The sequence below is a fragment of the Felis catus genome, chromosome C2, assembly GCF_018350175.1.
Source record: "Felis catus isolate Fca126 chromosome C2, F.catus_Fca126_mat1.0, whole genome shotgun sequence".
Classification (NCBI taxonomy): Eukaryota; Metazoa; Chordata; class Mammalia; order Carnivora; family Felidae; genus Felis; species Felis catus.
Window position 1 is genome coordinate 143,223,142 of NC_058376.1, and position 18,862 is coordinate 143,242,003.

General features: G+C 40.7%; 1 protein-coding gene across 18 annotated transcripts in view; it reads right to left on the reverse strand.

Moving 5' to 3' along the window:
- The window catches only part of NEK10 (NIMA related kinase 10), a 230,936-nt gene that overhangs the window by 204,927 nt on the left and 7,147 nt on the right, over positions 1 to 18,862 (reverse strand). For 12 of the 18 annotated variants that reach the window (XM_019810798.3, XM_003992179.6, XM_019810799.3 and 9 more), the window contains exons 2-5: positions 7,650 to 7,760; positions 7,368 to 7,428; positions 1,640 to 1,770; positions 20 to 118 (exon numbers count right to left, since the gene is read on the reverse strand). In XM_019810798.3, the coding sequence (XP_019666357.3) occupies positions 20 to 118; positions 1,640 to 1,770; positions 7,368 to 7,428; positions 7,650 to 7,723 (365 nt within the window). In that variant the 5' untranslated portion in view covers positions 7,724 to 7,760. Of the gene's footprint in view, positions 1 to 19; positions 119 to 1,639; positions 1,771 to 7,367; positions 7,429 to 7,649; positions 7,761 to 10,990; positions 11,334 to 18,862 lie in introns of those variants that run through there. The other 6 variants (XM_019810797.3, XM_045037707.1, XM_019810803.3 and 3 more) reach the window with 6 other exon arrangements.

Sequence of the window (18,862 nt, forward strand, 5' to 3'; positions counted from 1 at the left end):
TTTTCTGCGACAGTCTTACCTGCATATGAGTCTATTTTTCACCAAGGCTGTAAAGATCTCCTGAAATAGTTTATGCTGTGGATGTTTACTGAAGTTTCTCTCATTCTTGTAGTTTATACTGAGATTAAACAAACAGAAAAGCATTTTGTAATAAAAATTATTTAGCCTGTCTCAAAGTTAGCAATGCAGGCAAAGATCATCTATATTCATGCAAATATTGAAGGATTCTCAGGATTTAACACATTATTAAAGGCACATGTCCACTGTTAAAAAAGGATTAAATTATAAAGCTAATAAAGATTATAATCAAGCATATATATTTCATTTTACCATTTAACTAAAGGATTCCCTATAAACACTTAATAGCTAAACTTGTTCAGAAGGAGGAAAAGGGTATGCAAAGAGAAAGAATGATTGGTGCATATTATCTAGACACTGCATTAGGCTGTAAACAAGTTTCTGTGGTTGTTGATTGTTTGCATATGGCGTGTGTGTGTGTGTGTGTGTTTAACAAAGTCTGGAGATACCCCATTTTCGGCTTCTTTTTTCTGATATTACAACCCATTAAAGAGGTTATAAATACTACTTTAAATTATAAATTCCACTTTAAAACTGGGAGAGGATAAGAGATAATGCACAAAATGGTGGCACTGCTACAAAATATATGTTATTTTTGTGCATATTAAAATAGACCAATTTTAAGATCTAAGCCAATAATCTGGAATTACATGAACACATCACCTCAAAGGCAAGTACTATAGCCTTATGTTGTCATTTGTACTGTTCTTCCTTTGCAGTCTTTCACTGGTCATTGGACAGCGTGTCCCTACCCTAGCCAGGTGAGGGCATTCTTAGTACATGGATACCAGTAGACTGAATATGTAAGCATTTTTAAAGAATTTAGTGTTCCTCACTAAATATAAACCATTTACTGTCGTATGCCTTTTGTAGACTATTAAATTCATTGCCATAAAATGACAGGGAGAAGAAATCTAGGTCAAATAAATAAATGATCATTCTAGAATATTCATGTTGATATTTCATACCATTCATTATTTACACAGCACTTAGTGCCCGATGACCTCAGCACATTGTAAAGCCGAGAGACCCAGCTCCTGGAAGGGGAGTGGCCCACAAAAATGTGCAACTTCTGGCAGGTCTAAATGGTGACAGGACAGATGAATGTGGGTTGCCAGTTTCAATGTTAAAGGTGAGGTATAATCCCTTCAACTGAAAACCTCAGTTGCTTTGACAACCACAGTCCTTAGCCACCATATCTGTTCAGAGCAACGGCTTCTTTTATGCCTCCTCATTGCTGGCAAGGTATGGACAGACCAAATGCTGAAGACAAAGCCTGGAATCAGCTGAGCCAGGCCAACAACTTGGAACCATTTCCTCATAGAACAAATGCCAGAGGTGTCTCAGCAAGGTGTCCTGAAACTCCCACGTCGGTTCTACCTAAAGCCACTAAGCTGTTATTTACACACTATTTCTGGGAATGGTTTAAACACTGAAATTATTAAGAATCCCCATGGTAAATTCTGAAACACTTGTAAATTTTAGCTCCCGTGACAAACAAACAAAGTTTTGGGCTAATTAGAATAGGTTGTTGAAGGCAGGGGAGATACTGGATTCTTACCTAAAATTTTCAAGTTCAACAGCTTCTGTGGACTCATGCCACTGACCTCGGGTTCTGTGTCCACCCACCTTGATGGCAGGCTCAGACTTCGTCATGCTATTTTGGGCACTATCGAAGTTAATGGCTGGAAGCTACAGAAATAGAAGCACGGAGCCCGTGAGGATAACAATCCAGCACAGAATAAACAAAGTAACAAAATGGGGGAAGGGGTAATTGGAGGCCGAATAAAGGGAATGAGTTTTTTCCCAAAACAATAATTAACATGATAGCCAAGTCAAATTTAGGGGTTTTCCAAGATTTAAACATCTTTGACTTAAACATTGATTCTTTCTGCCTTATGCTGTTTTATTTTTCTTCATTGCTTGTAACGCCACCTGTCATATCTTACAGTTATTAATGTATTTTCAGTCTCCCTTGATTATAACAGCAGCTCAACATGAACCAAACTTGCTCATCTCAGGGCACCTGGGGTTTCAGTCGGTTGAGCGTCCGACTCTTGGTTTAGGCTCGGGTCATGATCTCACAGCCAGGAGATTGAGCCCCAAGTCAGGCTCTGCACACAGAGAGCGGAACCTTCTTGGGATTCTCTCTCTCCCTCTCTCTCTCTCTGCCCCTCCCCTGCTTGCACGCATGCTCTCTCTCTGAAAATAAATTAACTTAAAAACAACAGCAGCAACAACAAGAACAACTAGGGGCACCTGAGTGGCTGAGTCGGTTGAATGTCCGACTTCGGCTCAGGTCATGATCTCGCAGTTTGTGGGTTCGAGCCCCACATCAGGCTCTGTGCTGACAGCTCAGAGCCTGGAGCCTGCTTGGATTCTGTGTCTCCATCTCTCTCTGCCTGTCTCTCTCTCACTCTCTCTCTCAAATAAACATTAAAAATTTTTTTCAACATGTAGGGGGGTAGTTCTGGGGAATCCCCAGCTCATGCTGTGAGGACAAACAGCCCTGTGGAGAGAAGCCTCCCACCCACAAACAGCACCCATTGCCAGCTATGTGAATGAGCCACCTTGGAAGCGGTGCCCCAGTTGATGTTGAAAGAATCACGGCTAGTGGGCACCCGGTGGCAGAAACCTGAACCAGAACCATCCAGGCTAACTGCTCTGAATTCATGACCTGCAGAATAGGTAAGACACAGTAAACGATCGTTGTTTTAAACAACTAAGTTTTGGAATGATTTGCTATGCAGTACTGAAAAATAAATCCACCACAGAATAAACTACGAATCTGCCAGTCCATATGATACAAATAAATAAATAAACAAAACATGCCAGAGAAATATAAAACCGTGCCCCACATTCTGGCCGCATTAAACCAGTCACTTGTCCCAGAAACTACCGTAGTGTTTGACCACTCCATGCCTGGGCATGTGCTGCAGACTGATTCCTGATCACCTTTCAGGGCTCAGCTCAGCCTCCTGGTGAGCACCCGCCTGAGCCTTCCCGGCAGAGCTGTTCACTCCGTCCCTGGTGGCGTTACTGTGTGGACCTCGCTTATAGCACCTATCATGCCTGATACCCACCTCTGCCTTCAAGGTCAGAGTCCCGTGGGGTGGGGGAGGGCTAAGCCAGCACGAGAAGAGGCTGCAAGTTGAGTGAACCAGGGTTTGTTGTGGCAGAAAGTAAGGGAGAGACAGGGTGGGCCACGGACCAGGATGCCAAGAGTATTTCAGAGTATTCCAGACAGACTTTTACAGGCTGCAAGACAGAGGACATCTGTGTGTACTCCAGAAAATGAGAGGTACCTGAGCAGCCTGACTAGCATGAGCGGAAAGAAGAAAGACTACAGGATGAAGCACAGAACTTTCCTAAAAATTTGACTGTGTCACTTCTGCTTGGAAATGTCAATATTCCCTGTTGCTTATGGGCTCATACAAAATCGCAGATGGGCCTTCAGACACTGCCCAATTTCTTCTAGTATTATGTATCACTCCTTCCAATAGAAACATCCAGTCACCATTTTACTTAAATGCTTGTTATTTTCCTTGCTTCAGATACCTGATTATTCTACTCATTTCACCAATAATACCTTTCCACCAATTCCACTGATGGAAAACCAGCCCATTTCTTCAAGAACCATCTCCTTCCCTGTGATCTGAGCCAAAAGTGGCCTCCTTATGCCTGTCAAAATCCATACACCTACTGTCTGCACCCTACATTCAGGATTCTGTCTTGCCTGGTCACATCTATAAATGTCTTTTCCATACCTTATCTCTCAGAACACGAACACTGTGCCTTATACCTTTTCTTTCCACAGTATTTATCAAAACTTCTTCTATTTCGGGGCAATTAACTAGTCTGTAATTTGTTTGTTCCTCATTTGTTCTTTCTTCTATCTTTTTTACTTACTGCAAACCGATTTCTCAGCTCCCCGTGGCCTTGAATGTAGGGGGGAAAAATCTGAATTCCAGCTCTTGGCAGATCACTTCAATATTTGTGAAAACCTCTGGTGAAATCTCCAACCAACTTTGTCATTTCACTTTGCTTCAATAACCCTGGGGCAATTCCTTTCCTTGAATGATTTGTTTTACCAGGTTAGGATTATTGTAACCTTGTTATGACGAAGGGGGCTCCTCTGTCCCCTCAGTGTGTCTCTGTCCCCAGTTCTGTCACACTGTGGGACTGTCCCACAAAACAGCAAACTCTAATGTGGTTAAGCAAGACACACAGAGATACACAGAGCAGTCAAGACAAAGAACGAAAGTAGAACATTGGGACACAAGGAAACAACAGGGAAGTGACTTGGCTCATTAGAGATTCAAATAAAGGACACTCAGTTCTTTGCAATTCTCTGCCTAAACCGCAAAGCAAATTTCCTCTGCAACAGATTAATTGGCCATTTTTGGTCTATTTGCAAATAACAGGCCAGGTCTTGTTAGAACAGAAATTCAGGTGAGTGAGCCTTAATCCCAAATTACCCTTTTCAAATTGACTGCTAAAAATCTCAGAGCCAAACGTGTGGCCCACTTGCTTATTTCGATGGGCATTTCTGCCTCACTAACTACTTTGTCCCTGACCCTTGTTCTTCTTTCTTCTTTGGTCTTGGCTTCAATTTATCATAAATTGTCATACTTTATGTATATCCATAAACCCCCTTACTTCCTTCTCTCACAAACAAGATATAAACAAATGCTGGATTTGTTCTTTCCAATTATCATTCTTCTCCATATTATTTTACTATAAAGAGAAGAGGGTGTTCAGAATAACATTTATCATTGCTAAATTAAATAGAATTAGGAATGAATTTTGAGAACCTCAGGACCTTCATATTAGTGAGGACATTTTCATTTTTTCTTAGAACCATCTACTTTCTGAATAATTCAAGGATTACAAATATGCATTTTTGTACATATGAAACAGCTGACAAAAAGCTATGCCATGTGAACTTGTCAGACAACAGACTGCAAATTCTAAAGTTTGTTAAAGAAGAAGAAACTATTAAATTCACTTTAGTTAACCCCTCCAAGTGTTAACAAGGAAGTGGTGTTGAAAGGGGATACAATAGATCTAGTCAGCATGAACTTCAAAGTTGGAAGATTAGAGGCAAAAACAAAAGGAAAAAAAAAAAAAAGAGACACCACTGGTGTTTCTTTTACCCTGGCCATATGGTTATACATGCTCATGATGTAACTCAATTTTTAGCCACCATTCAATATGAAAAAAACTGACCAAGAACTCACTGAACGAAGACTACAGTAAACCAGAGGCAAAGTCAAAGTTGCTGGCATTGAGAAATATACAGTCCGGTCTGGAAATAAGACACGTAGACAAGTGTTTCCAAAATGAGGAAGACTCTAAGGCTACAACTGTGGGCGGGAAAAGGTGCTTTGGGAAGACAGAGATCACTTCGAGAATGCAAGATAAAAGAAAGCTTGTTTGCAGAAGTGGTGTCATTAGATTTGGGTCTTAGAAATAGATAAGATATTTTAAGAAAGAAATTTGGGAGAAGGACAAATTTGGGAGAAGGGATTGCAAAAGCAATAAATAGAAGTCTCTGACATCATGGTTACATCTTAGGATGGACAGGGAGAAAGAATGGGAACTACAATCAAAACCATATGCTGAGTCACCTTGCTTACCTTCTAAAAAAGAATGGATGTGATGTGGGGCAATTGTCCGTGAAGGCTTGTGAGCAGCAAGCCAGGGAGATTCTTTTAGCAGAGTAGGGATAGACAAAGAGAAAGAGTGACTGCTGACACAGCTGGATGGGAAGAAATTGCTCCTGGGGGCCATAGCACGAAATAACAGAGAAGGATTGATAGGTGAAAAGGTATTTCACAACCGTGTTTACTCCGAATCAAAGATTATCCAACTATTTTTTGAACTGGAATCTCATTTCCCAAGTCATTTAAAAGACAACTCAGTGGGGAGAGGCATATATTGCGAAGATGTAGTGTGTGGGCCCAGACCTGTATTCCAGCCATCAGCTGGCGGTATGATCTCGAGAAAGTCACTTAATTCTTTGTGCCTCAGTTTCCTATTCTGCGAAAGCAGAAGTCGTGGTCACTCAACGGGGCGATGCAAATAAAGCACCAGACACATGGTAAACGTTCCCTAAACAGGATCTATACTATTTGGCCTTCATATGCCATCAATTCACTAGAAAGTCATCCTTGACTGTAAATAACTAGATGAAAATGTTGTGGTTCTCTGTTAGTTTGATGGATATAACAAAATCCATCAAGATTCCTACTATACAAGAGTTCTTCAACAAATTTATTTAGACAAGTGTGACATAGTAGACTTTGGTGCCAGGTCACTGGGATTCAAGAACCATCCCTACCATTAGAGGTGCTAACTAAGTGTCTGCTGTTGTCATTATTATTAGCATTGCTGTGCTGTTCTCCAAATCTTCACAGAGAGCCTCTAATCTCATGATTCTCCAAAGTCTTACAGAAGTAAAACCAAAAAGAAAAGTTTAAAGATAAATTCAAGCAGAGGTACCATTCTTTCTCCGTCTGATAAAAATATAAAAAAGCTGGGGCACCTGGGTGGCTCAGTCGGTTAAGCGTCGACTTTGGCTCAGGTCATGATCTCATAGTTTGTGGGTTCAAGGCCCACATCAGGCTCTGTGCTGACAACTCGGAGCCCAGAGCCTGCTTTGGATTCTGTGTCTCCCTCTCTCTCTGCTCCTCCCCCACTCATGCTCTGTCTCTCTCAAAAATAAATAAATATACATTTAAAAAATTAAACATATATATATATATATACATATATATATATATATATATATATGTATATATATATATATAAGCTATCAGAAAAATAGCCAAATTGACTCTTTCCCCTCTGAATTTTCAGTGAGATAAAATTTGCAGCAAACATCAAGAGTCGTGCTCTAGGAACTGGGTAGCATGAGGTGGGGTGGAGGGGAGAAGAAAGAAAATTCAGTAATTTGTGTTTTGGAAAACATCAAGTTCCCAAAACTCCAAAGAGTCAAATGGTAGGCATTCAATAGAACAGTATACTGTTTCTAGACTGAAGAGCTTTGATAATTAGGACACATGGCAATAAACAGAAAATAAAGAGAAGAAGAATGAAAAGGCTGTGGATGCTGAATTCTGGCAGGACTGAACCAGGTATGAGAGAAACAGCCAGATAAAGAAAAACAAAACATATAAAAGAACAAAGAAAAATAGATACACTGTTCATAAAAATGTTAAATTAATCCCTTTGGAAACATGTGAGTTCTCTTTTATCAATGCATGCACATCCTTTGAACATACTACCTGTTGTTTGCTTGATTGAACGTTCAAAAGGCAACGAAGTCTTTTAAGATCTGAATAGTCCCTAGGAGAAAGAATAACAGTGTCAACCAACCAAAGATTCCAGGTGAACTAGTGGCACCCACCGATGGTGTTGCCCTTCCGAGGCCTGCCTGTAGAGACTGAAATGTATCCATTTCCTTTAAACCTCTAGAAATGAGCAAACCTTTCAGTAAACACCATAACCCAGAGTAGCCCTTGTCAAAGGTCTACTCTGTTTCTCAAATAGACTCAGTAAGGGGTTACCTGGTGGTGACTCCTTGTTGTTTTTTTTCAGTTGATTTTTCTGTGGTCTTCGCCTTTTTGTCTTGATCAGGCATTGTAAAACATCAATGCCCCAGAATTAACATGGCATTCCTTTCAAAATAAACCAGAGGGGAATACTTTAGTTGGAGTCTGTGCTCCAAAATATTCTCAGGCGAAAGTCACTTTATAATACTTAAGTAGGTAAAAGCTAACATTTATTTCTAACACAACAATAAAAATGTTCATATGAATAGCATTTATTATTTATCTTTCAAAGGCCTTCAGATACATTTAGGGCATAGTTTATAGGTATAGTAGCCCATAAGCCTCTGTTTTCTGAGTCATTCTCGGTTTCAAATATTCTGACCCACTGTCTCAACAAATATACGTTTCTGCTTGTCAGGAAAAGTGCCCCCATTAGGGGTTTCCAAAAATATACATCTATAAGCAAATACCTGAAGCCCAACTAATGTTTTTATGCCATCCTACTTGTCTTTCTCGACAAGTATCCTTAACTATATGCTGCTAATTCAAGGAGTTCGTCTCCATCATAGGTGATCCTTCTAAGAGCCTGGAAAAAGCCCCAGCCATTTGCAAATAAGTGTTACAGTGTCAGAGGTAATACACAAAATTTCACTGGATTTCCAGAATTCCTAAATCTTTCAAACTGCCACCCCAGGTGAGTCAACTGTAGTCAATGAGAACTCAGCAAGAATTGGGTCAGTCCTGCACAGCCCCTGCACTCACTCAAACATCCTGTCAAAAGCAAGCCAACAGGCCCAAAATGGAGTCACTTATGTTAAGCCCCAGGTCACCAAACTTAATTATATTTTCAGCACTCCCAGGTATGAAAATTTAAACTAGCCAATCAGGAATCACCACATCAGCATTAATTAAATAATCTGCCTGATAAACTCATGCTATACCTTTAAAGAAAAGTAACCTTGCAATACCCAATCCACTTTTTGACCAGTGTAACTTCCTTGTTCTTGCTCCCTTCTGCCTGTAAAACTCCTAAGAGTTCCTTTCGATTTGCAAGAGTGGATGCTGTCCAATTCATGAATCACTGAATAAAGTTAATAAGATCCTTTTTTTTCCAGCTGAGAAATGCATTTGTTTGTTTGTTTGTTTGTTTGTTTGTTTGTTTCAGGAGTAGAATTTAGTGATTCATCACGTATATATACCACCCAATACTCATCCCAACAAGTGCCCACCTTAATGCCCATCACCCATTTAGCCCATCTCCCCACCCACCTCCCCTCCAGCAACGTTCAGTTTGTTCTCTATCTTTAAAATTTACTCAATTGAAGTTTGTTTTTAAACAATCTGGACAGTGAGACTGGCCAGCCTGGGAATACAACCCAATAGGCATTTCAATCTTCTAGATAAGTTTTGCTGTCATCATGGTCACTTTTCCCAGGATAAATTTTAATACTGTTTCCCACATCCCCTCAAAAGGTAAGTAAGGAATAGTACAGATTACTTAACCAACGAACAGAAGGCAACTTATTTGTTTGCTCTTTTTTCCTTAATCAATTTCTGATTCAATTTTTTAATTTCCAGAATAGAAACAAAAAGTTGAAGATACCCATGCTTTCAATTACATAGCAAATACAAAATTAAATATACTATCAGTTTAATTTGATTAGATGTGAAATTTTCCAACTATGCTTTAATGCCACAGCTTGACTTCAGTGTTATTTTCAGGCATGAAAAAGCATGTGTTACTGTCTTATAATCGCATGCCTCCATGTATTGTGAAATCGATGGTCAAAATCCAAGTGTTTCAGAGATATTTAAAGCAAAAAGGAATGTGCCAATGGGTGTTTCACTGCAACAGAATGAAGCAAAACTTCAGTTAAATGTGCAAAGACAGTTTAAGGATTTAAAAATTATTTTTCCAGTATAGTTGTCATATTTATGACAGAGTTGAGCGGGAATTAAGAGTTGGGGACCAAGGCTCTCTTCACAGATGCACACCAACAAAAGCGCAATATAATATTTTAGAATTGTGCTTAGGATATAACACCACAGACTCATACAATCAATAAATATTTACTGAACATTTACCATGTCCAATCTCCGACTAAAAACTGCTAAAGATAAAACAGGTTACCACAGGCATACTATTCTACCATAAGCACATAAAATCCCACTTCATGACTTCAAAATATGTTTTGTGATGGATTCAGATAGAGATTTGATTTCACTTTCCTCTAAAAAAAGAAAGAAGAAGGAAGGGAAGGAGGGCGGGAGGAGGAGAGAGTGGAAGAAAGGAAGAATGGATGACAGATAATCTGTAAATAATTTCTAAAAGCCCGAGATCCAAGTGCTTTTTATATAGAGATATGAAAATGCTCCCAAATGTTCTAAAATAAATGGAAATCCAGTCAAAATGAATAGCATCTGATTTTACTTTTCCCTCCCGGGCACAGGGAACATTCCACACTGGCCTGCTGGCTTCCAAGTCCCGTGCAAACCATAGCTACAGACTGTGTTAGAAGTAGGAAACGAAAGCCACAAAGATTAGCACATGAAAACGTGTGGAAAAGCTCACAGGCTGCTTCTGCCAGCCTCGGAGAGCGTAACTATCCAGATCATACCCCGCTAAACACCCCGCCTTATTCCCTTGTTTAATCTCCATAATTTGATTGACCTGGTGTGTGAACAGGAAATAATCATCTAATAGTTTTATCAATTTAAGATTAAAGTCTACTCTGTGAGCTGGAAGAGTGAGAATAGATAAGTCTCTGGAAACGTTTCACTTAATTAAGCAGTAAACAAATCCACCGGAATCGGTAGAAACAGACAATTGCCTTAGGATAAAAAAACAAAATCCTTTCCACTTGATGGCTGGTGAAATGGAAAGTATTCTGAAGAAAACTTTGAGAAGTTGAGAATGCTGAACTATTTCCTCTAACCCCATTTTAAATGAACAAAAATGATCACGTTACGCCGACGGTTATAATCCAAACCTGGGGATGGCGGGGAGGGCAGTTTACATCAAGTCGAGACAATTTATTGGGGAAGGGTCCTCCGGAAAGATCAAGCAAGGGTGCTCCCCAAAGCCAGAGCTCTCCAGAGGGCAGCCTAGCATGGTTCCACGGGGAGCTCTGGAGTAGAGATTATACCAGTCACTGGTTAAGGGTCCCTGGAGAAGGTCTTAACCGCCACCCATACACTTCTGTCTGGGGGTAAAGAGACTCCAGGAGCTTGGGGGGAGTCTCCCCAAAAGGAGACACAGGAACTGGCTATAAGAAGCAAAGGAACACTGAAGTCAACACCCCGACACACCACCGGTCCCAGGGATGCGACAGGCTCCGTCCGGGTGGGATACTCACCTCGTCCCCGTGATCACCAACCACAACGGAAGGGCTGTGGGTGACGACGGCACGAGAATCTCGCTGTGGACGCACACTCAGCACAGCCTCACGTTTCCCTCTTCTGCTCGACCTTGTCCGTGACTTTCACTTCTCCGATCCTTCCACCCTCTCTCCCTCTCGCTCACTGCACTTCAGCCCTGCGGGCCTTCTCCCTGGCTCACGAAGGTGGCAATCTCACCCCTGCCTGAAAGCCTCGGCACTTGCCACTTGCTGTTCCTCTCTCATTCTCAGGCTGGCTTCTTTGTGTCATTCGGGTCTCTGCTCAGATGTCCCCTCGGTGGTGCGGGCTCCTCTGACAAACCTGTACAACATATTCACCCCCAGAGACTCATCCTTACCACATCCACTCTGTTTCCTCTCCTTCTGCAGCTCGTCAGTGTTGGAAATCTTCTGGTCCATTTCCCGGTATCCTTGCACCCCACCATAAGCCCCATGTGAGTGGAGATCGTGTCTGTCTTATCCCCAAGTACATCCCCACACGCCAAATAGCAAATGGCGTGATACAAGCACAGTACAAAAGCTCAGAAAACATTTGGGTCATAATGTGTAAGGAGTGGCTAAGGTATCTTTCGCAAAGTGCATGAATTATTTGCTTTTTAACAATTATTTTAGGATCGTAGGATAACAACCTCCTTGAACCTCCCAAGCCTGGCACTCCTCCTCAGTGTCCTAGGGCAGCTTGGACTCCCCACATCGCAAATCTGTGCACAAAATATTGCAGTTGCCTGATTCCCCCATAAAGCAGGAATTGGACCTCCCTTATTTTTTTTATTTTTTTTCATGTTTATCCATTTTTGAGAGAGAGAGAAAGAGAGAGAGCACAAGAGGGGGAAGGGCAGAGAGAGAGGGCAACACAGAATCTGAAGTAGGCTCCAGGCTCTGAGCTGTCAGCACAGAGCCTGACGTGGGGCTCGAACCCATGAACTGTGAGATCATGACCTGAGCTGAAGTCGGACACTTAACCGACTGAACCACCCAGGTGCCCCTGAACCTCCCTTATTCACCACACACAAGGAAGGCAAACAACAAATATTTACTGTATAAAAAAATTTAATGGATCAATGGATAATAGAACTATTTCAAAAACAAACCTGTGTCATTACTCGTTTAATTCAAAAATCTTTCATAAATCTTCCTCATAAATCAAATCAACTGATGAATATTTGTAATGTTATAAAAGTCTTGAACACACTGAGGAATTATCTCAATTATTTAGTCTTCAGGAGGAAAACTGGAGTTTTATGTAAGATAATATTCATGAACAGTGCTTTTTAAACAACTTATTAGGTTTTTTCAAATTCGTAAATCTATCGTGGACCAATACTGTTGGTCCATATCCTGTTCAGCAAAGTAAGCCCGCTGATCATGTGCTTAAATATCGCAGCATTGTTGAACTGCTGTAAACATTTCTAAACACTCTCAATTTTGTACTTGTCTCCTGGTGGACCAGTAACATACCAGTCTGAAGACCACCTGAATAGCCTAGAAATCTGAAGTCTCTCCTTCCAAAGAGCAATCTTGATTTCACAGCAATCCTAGATAGATGACTGTCTGAGAACCACTGCCCCAAGGGTAGAGCCGGAGAGGACCTGAGTAGCTGTGGATTCCAGGACAGCTAGGAGAGAGCGAGAGTGAGCCCGGGGAAAGGAGAAACAAGGCCAAGAAGACTGAACGTGGGCTCCCCACTTAAAACCAGAGCGGTCCCACCTCTCTGGGGCTCTGTATACAGTTTCATTTGAGAAAAGGATTCCACTGCTAAAAAAAAAAAAAAAAAAAAAAAAAAAAAAAAAAAAAAAAAAAAAATTGAAACCCACGCATTTTCTGACATTTATTTTACAGAGGAGACGAGGCCAAAGAGATTACAAGACTTGCTACATAAACACTTGTGTTCAGGTGGATTTTCCTTTGATTCTGAGTGGGAAAACTGAAATTTAGTATTTTTTTTCTTAAAAAAAAAAAAGGGAGGGGGCACAGAAGTGAAAGATTATACATAAAATCCTAGTGCATATTACTTTCAGTATTTTTCCTTTTGCCCATTTCAGTCATGGGACCCAAATACTATCTCAGAGGGAGGAGAAATGATCTCTCCATGCCTCACAGGATCGCCAAATGAGTTTGATGTTTACAGTCCTAGTCAAGTACAGACATAATCACAGTACTGACTCACTGTTGAATTTTTTAATCCATTTCAAAGAGACTCTCAAAAGTAATTCCTATCTTCTATTGTCGTTTGAAATGTGGGTTAATGCTAAAAGAAGTCCCCAGAGAAACACACCTCATTTGCTCGTGATCTCTTGGTAATTGCAGGGTAAACACATATAACAGAGAAAGAAATCCGGGCTATGGTAAAATCACCTGACTGACTGTAATTAATCTAAACTGTACAATATAAACCCACTGACTAAATAATGTGGTGGGTATTTGTGATATGGTTTTCAGATTCTCTACCCGGAAATTCTTTTTTATTCCACAGTTGACTTAACTGTTCAGAAGATCCTTAAATGGCCTCATCTTTACTAAAGATAAAACAGAAAAGTCATTTGATTCATTATGGAAAATAGCTCCAAATCCCACTAAAACCTTTTTTCTTATTAATCACTTAGGCTGCATCTTTGGAAATACCACACTTTATTTACTACATTTACTAATGGTTAAGATAAAAACAGCACTTGGAAAGTAATAACAGTAAGAGAGTTTAACATGACTCCAGTTAATTACCACTTGGGCTACATCAGGTTTATTATTTTGAAAAAGCACTAAAATAAATTGTTATAATGCTTACCACAAAAGGAACTTATAACTTCCTTGTACCAACACAAGGGAGTCCTTATTTCCTTTGATGAATGACAGTTAACCTCCGTATCAGATTACAAATTGCAGTTCTGTCTGTGCTCAAGTAGACATTAAAGAAACTGAGAAAACTTTCTGCCCCGTAACTAGTGGCAGTGAAAAAGAGACATCATTTCTCTAAGTCCTTTACTGTGGCATTTTTTTTTCTCAATATTCCTTTAATAGTGGCTCTTTGAAAACAAAGTGGTTAAAATAAGATACAATTTATGTAAAGAATTTTAACCAGAAATAATAAAACTGTGTTAAAATGAATTCGTTGGGTGTTAATTTCTTAATCTTGATCATGCCACGGTGATGCAAGAGGCTAACACTGAGGGAGGCTGAGGGAGGGGTGTAAGGGAACTCACTGTACTAATTTTGCAGCTTTTATGTAAATCTAAAATTATTTCAAAATAAACAAACTGCATCGGCCACTTGAGCAGTTTAGCTCATTAAAAGTGCTGTGAGAATAGAGAAAGTGTTTTCTTTTTACAAAGAATAATAGCCCTTAATCTCACAGAGCTATAGTGCTTGGTCTTTCCAAATTGGTTGTGTTTTAAAAAACTATTCTGTACAGAAAGTGTCATGTTAAATTGGTCAAATGACTGGAAAATAAAACACACACACACACTCTCTCTCTCTCTCTCTCTCTCTCTCTCTCTCTTTTTGAAAGTAAAGTGATCAAAAAGTCAAGGAACTCCTATAAGAAATGTGACTTGCTTATACCTGTTACAGCTGAAAAAGAGTCTGCTTCTCTAAACCATAGTCTTGATTTTATCCGTTATATCACATTGTTATTGTTCTTCAATGGGAAACACGTGTGGAGTTAGCAGAACAGAAACAGTCATATGAAAAACCTTAAAGAACATCTAGTGTGGGGGTTTCTGACACCTTCCAGGCCCTGGAACAGAATGTAAGTGAATGGCAGGTATAGAGGAGATCATACATAGGGCCTCAGTCAGAACTGAGAAAGCGTACACCCTCCCTTAAAGGGATTCAAACTCACATTAAAAATGAAGCAAAACAATACTCCTGCACAGGACAAATAAAACAGACCGGTCATCAGTTGAAGATCGTGATTCAGTGCACCTTGTTTAATACATGAGGAAACTGAGGCCCAGAGAGGAAAAAGGTGTCCAAGGCCACAGAGCACCTTTAAAAGTAGAACACAGCCCAGTTTACCTACAGGGCCTAAATCCTAATGGCAAGCTCCGGGTAGATGGGAAGGGGATGACTTGTTGACATTGGCCCTGAGCCGAGGGCAAAGGGTGATCTAATAACAACTGATGCTTGCATAACTTCACCTCCTGGACCCTGGGGTGCTTGCAAACATCTATTCATTCCTCCTTGCTCACTCATGTGAAATAGGTAGGCGGTGTATTTTAATATTATCATATGGAGGAAAACAAAGACACAGTTGCTACAGAACCTCCTTTGGCAGGAGTATGTCGCCAGCCAAGGGCAGGTATTATCATGGCCTTGCTCCTGAGTCAGTAGAATTGACACCTTCCTTGTGCAGAGAGTTTATACTTTAAACAATTTTCTGTTTTCTATTTAAACAAGCACTTGGAGGTACAAAGAATAAGAAAATTCCAATTGTATTCTAGCCGTCTCCCACTCATTCCCACAAATATTTATTGACCATCTGCTGTGTGTTAGTCTCTTTTTTAAGACTCTGCCTTCATTTTCCTCTGGCCAATACTGACCTAAGTTGGACTGTGCTAAGTCCAACTTAGCCTAAGTTGGTGATGCTCCCAAAATCAACTAGAATATGTGGCCACAGGTACCGTTATCATTTTCTTTTTCCAAGCTTTAGTCCCAAACTCACACCATTCTTGCTAAAGGGAAACATCTGCAGATAGGAATATAGCTTTTATGGACCCCCTCCACTACCACTGCCTAATGATGCCTGTGGTATGTCTGTTCACGCCTCATGTGGCTGCTTACCCAAACCTGCTCAAGACATAGCTTATCGTGCACCTGTGTTAAATGAAATCTGAGGCCCATATGTTAAGTGGTGGTATTGAAAAGGCAAAAAAGGTCCAGATGATATGAAGGGAACATTTTTATTAACCAGTCAATGAAAGTAACTTAAGTAGCACACCAAACTTCTCTTTTCTTACTGACCCCAAACATAGCAAGATTACATTCTATTCTCTGTTTCTGTGTGAGAAAGGGGACAATGATATTCACTCATTCCTTCAAAAGGTGATTATTGATCCCCTCATCTATGCCAAGCCCTGAAGCTACTGCACTGAATGAGACATGGTCAAAAATGTCTTACCCCCTAAGTCAGCCATCATGGTAACAAGTCACGATAATAAATGAGTCACGGTGGTAATAAGTCAATATGGATTCAGCCCAACCCCCTGGACCTTTTCAGGGTAAAGAGAACACTGAGTTAACACATCCATGTTCCTAACACTAGGCAGCACTGCAAGAAACTATAGGTACTTTTAAGCCATGAAATAGAATTAAATTTCATCCAGTAACACCCTATTTTAAGTGCATTTTATTATCTCTCATGCTCTGACTGTGCATACGACATCACTGGGCACTGCAAAAACAACCTATCCACACCTCAGTGTGTGTGTGAAATCACAAATATGTAGTTTAGGCAGTAGAAAACTACTGATATCGGGTCTTAAAAAAACAAACAAAAACAGGATAGTTTCTTATGGTACAGACTAATACATGGGATCAAATAAGAACACAAGAAATGTCAAAAAGCAGGGGAAATTGACTTCCAAAGGAGACTATGAATTGAATGAATTCAGGAGAAAGAAAGATCACTGTGGGCTGAAACGTTATGGAAAGGTTCATGAACTGGGGACTTGAAGAAGGCCCAGGAAAATGGGTAGGGCTTGGGAAGAACTTTCCAAGGGAGTGAATGAATAAAGGGATGGAGGCAAAATCCTAGGAGTGGTTTGGGGAGACAGTGAGTAGAAGTCGAACTGGGGCTGAGGAATGTGGACCGAGGTGGAAGATGGTACACGAACGAGCGGCAGCCTCTAAGTCTATAGCCAACGCATGGAACAAAACAGTCACAAAAAAGTCTCAGAGCACGGCCCTTTGGGTGCACCTCAGAAAAATGGCACTTTCCTCTTCCTCACCCCCTCAGTCGTTTGGCCACTACATCCTATTTTTCTGCTATTTCTAATATGGTCCCGATCTATTCACTTCCTTCCACCCTCAGAGCCAACACCCTAGTCTACCTCATCACTCGCCTGAACTACAGCGATCCATTCCTAAACGGTCCCTCCACTTCCATTTATTCTCTCTACCCAACAACACAAAACCTGATCTCCACACAGCAACCAAAGCACCCTTCATATGGTGCAGCTCTGACCAATTAAGCCTTTGTGTGCCTCCCATCTCTCTGGGGGTAACCACAAAAATTAACAAGGCCAACAAGGTGTTCCAAGAGATGATGCCTCTGCCCCCGCTAGCCAGCTCCACTCATACCTGGTCTCTGAAACCCTGCTCCAGACCTGATTCTCCTGGACACCCCAGGATCTCTACTCCTGGACCCAAGTAGCAGATTGCTATGTGAAGGCCTGGAAGCCTTATCTGCCATGTCTCAACTCAAGTGTCCATTCTTTAAGGTACTTTTCATTGACCTCCTTGATGGGGACACAGCTTCACCAGGCACCGCCTTGCAGTTCTTAATGAAAGGGTAGATTCAGGCAATAATTCAATAAATACACATGTCTGTCTCCTCTAGTTACACTAAACTAGTCAGAGAGAGGGATAGGGATTTGCTCATCCCCAGCATCCAGCACTGCTGGTTTATAAGAAAAGAAGTATTCAATGGATGATTGATGAAGGAATGAATGAGTGAATGAATGAATGAAAAAGTCCCAAGTGAAACATGATTGCGCAGCTCCAAGTATAACTGGTGTGTCATTGTTGAAACATAGAGAATAAAGGTAATGGGAAAAAAATTATCAGCAAACAATAAGTTTGCCCCAGCTGACCAGATCCAGTTGTTACAGAACGTTGGTTTGACAAAAATCGCATCATAAACACAAGGAAGCCACAAAGCAGATAAGATACTCATGTCAAACATGGGCTACCTCAAGTATACGTGAACAGGACAATAAAATTTCCTGAAGAAAAGACGAGTATTCACATTTACGTCTAGTGTAGCGTATACGTGCACACTATATCACTCTGTGGTCTCCACTGAGGAGACTTCACAGGTTTGAGAGTGTGAATTCCTTTGGCTGCACCTCTGAGACGTAGTCAAAAGGGGCAATGGTGGTGGACGAGACCTGGTTTCCATGCGCCTGTGGCATGGCCCCGGAAGTCCCTGGGCCTCTCTAATTATGAGCTTCCTCCTTTACCATGAAACAGAAACAACAATATCCCCATTATAAAGTGGTAGTTGTAACTAAATGAAATAAAGCAAAACCCCTTTAACACTGTCAATAGCTGTAGAAATATAAGTAATTGTTATTATGATAGCTGTTTATAAATACTATCGTGGGTAATATTACTATTACTTCAATTTGAAGAGCCTGTTGTACTAATTTTATTTTTTTTTATTTTTTTTGTAATGTTTATTTTTGAGAGAGAGAGAGAGAGAGAGAGAGAGAGAACAAGCAGGAGAGGGGCAGAGAGAGAGGGAGGCACAGAATCTGAAGCAGGCTCCAGGGTCTGAGCTGTCAGCATGGAGCCCAACTTGGGGCTCGAACTCACGTACTGTGAGATCATGACCCGAGTGGAAGTCGGACCCTTAACCGACTGAGCCACCCAGGCACCCCCTGTCATACTAATTTTAAATCATTTGTCTATATTCACTGGCTTTGATTCATTGATGACGAATAGTAGACACAAAATGAGAAAAAAAAAAAAGCTTTATTTTCAAAGTCACAAGTAGTCTTGATTTTAATTTTTTAAACCTAATATTATTCAAGGTTTACTATCATAATAAGTACTTTGATGTATTCAATTCATTTAATCTTCAAAACAATCCTGGGGCACCTGGGTGGCTCAGTC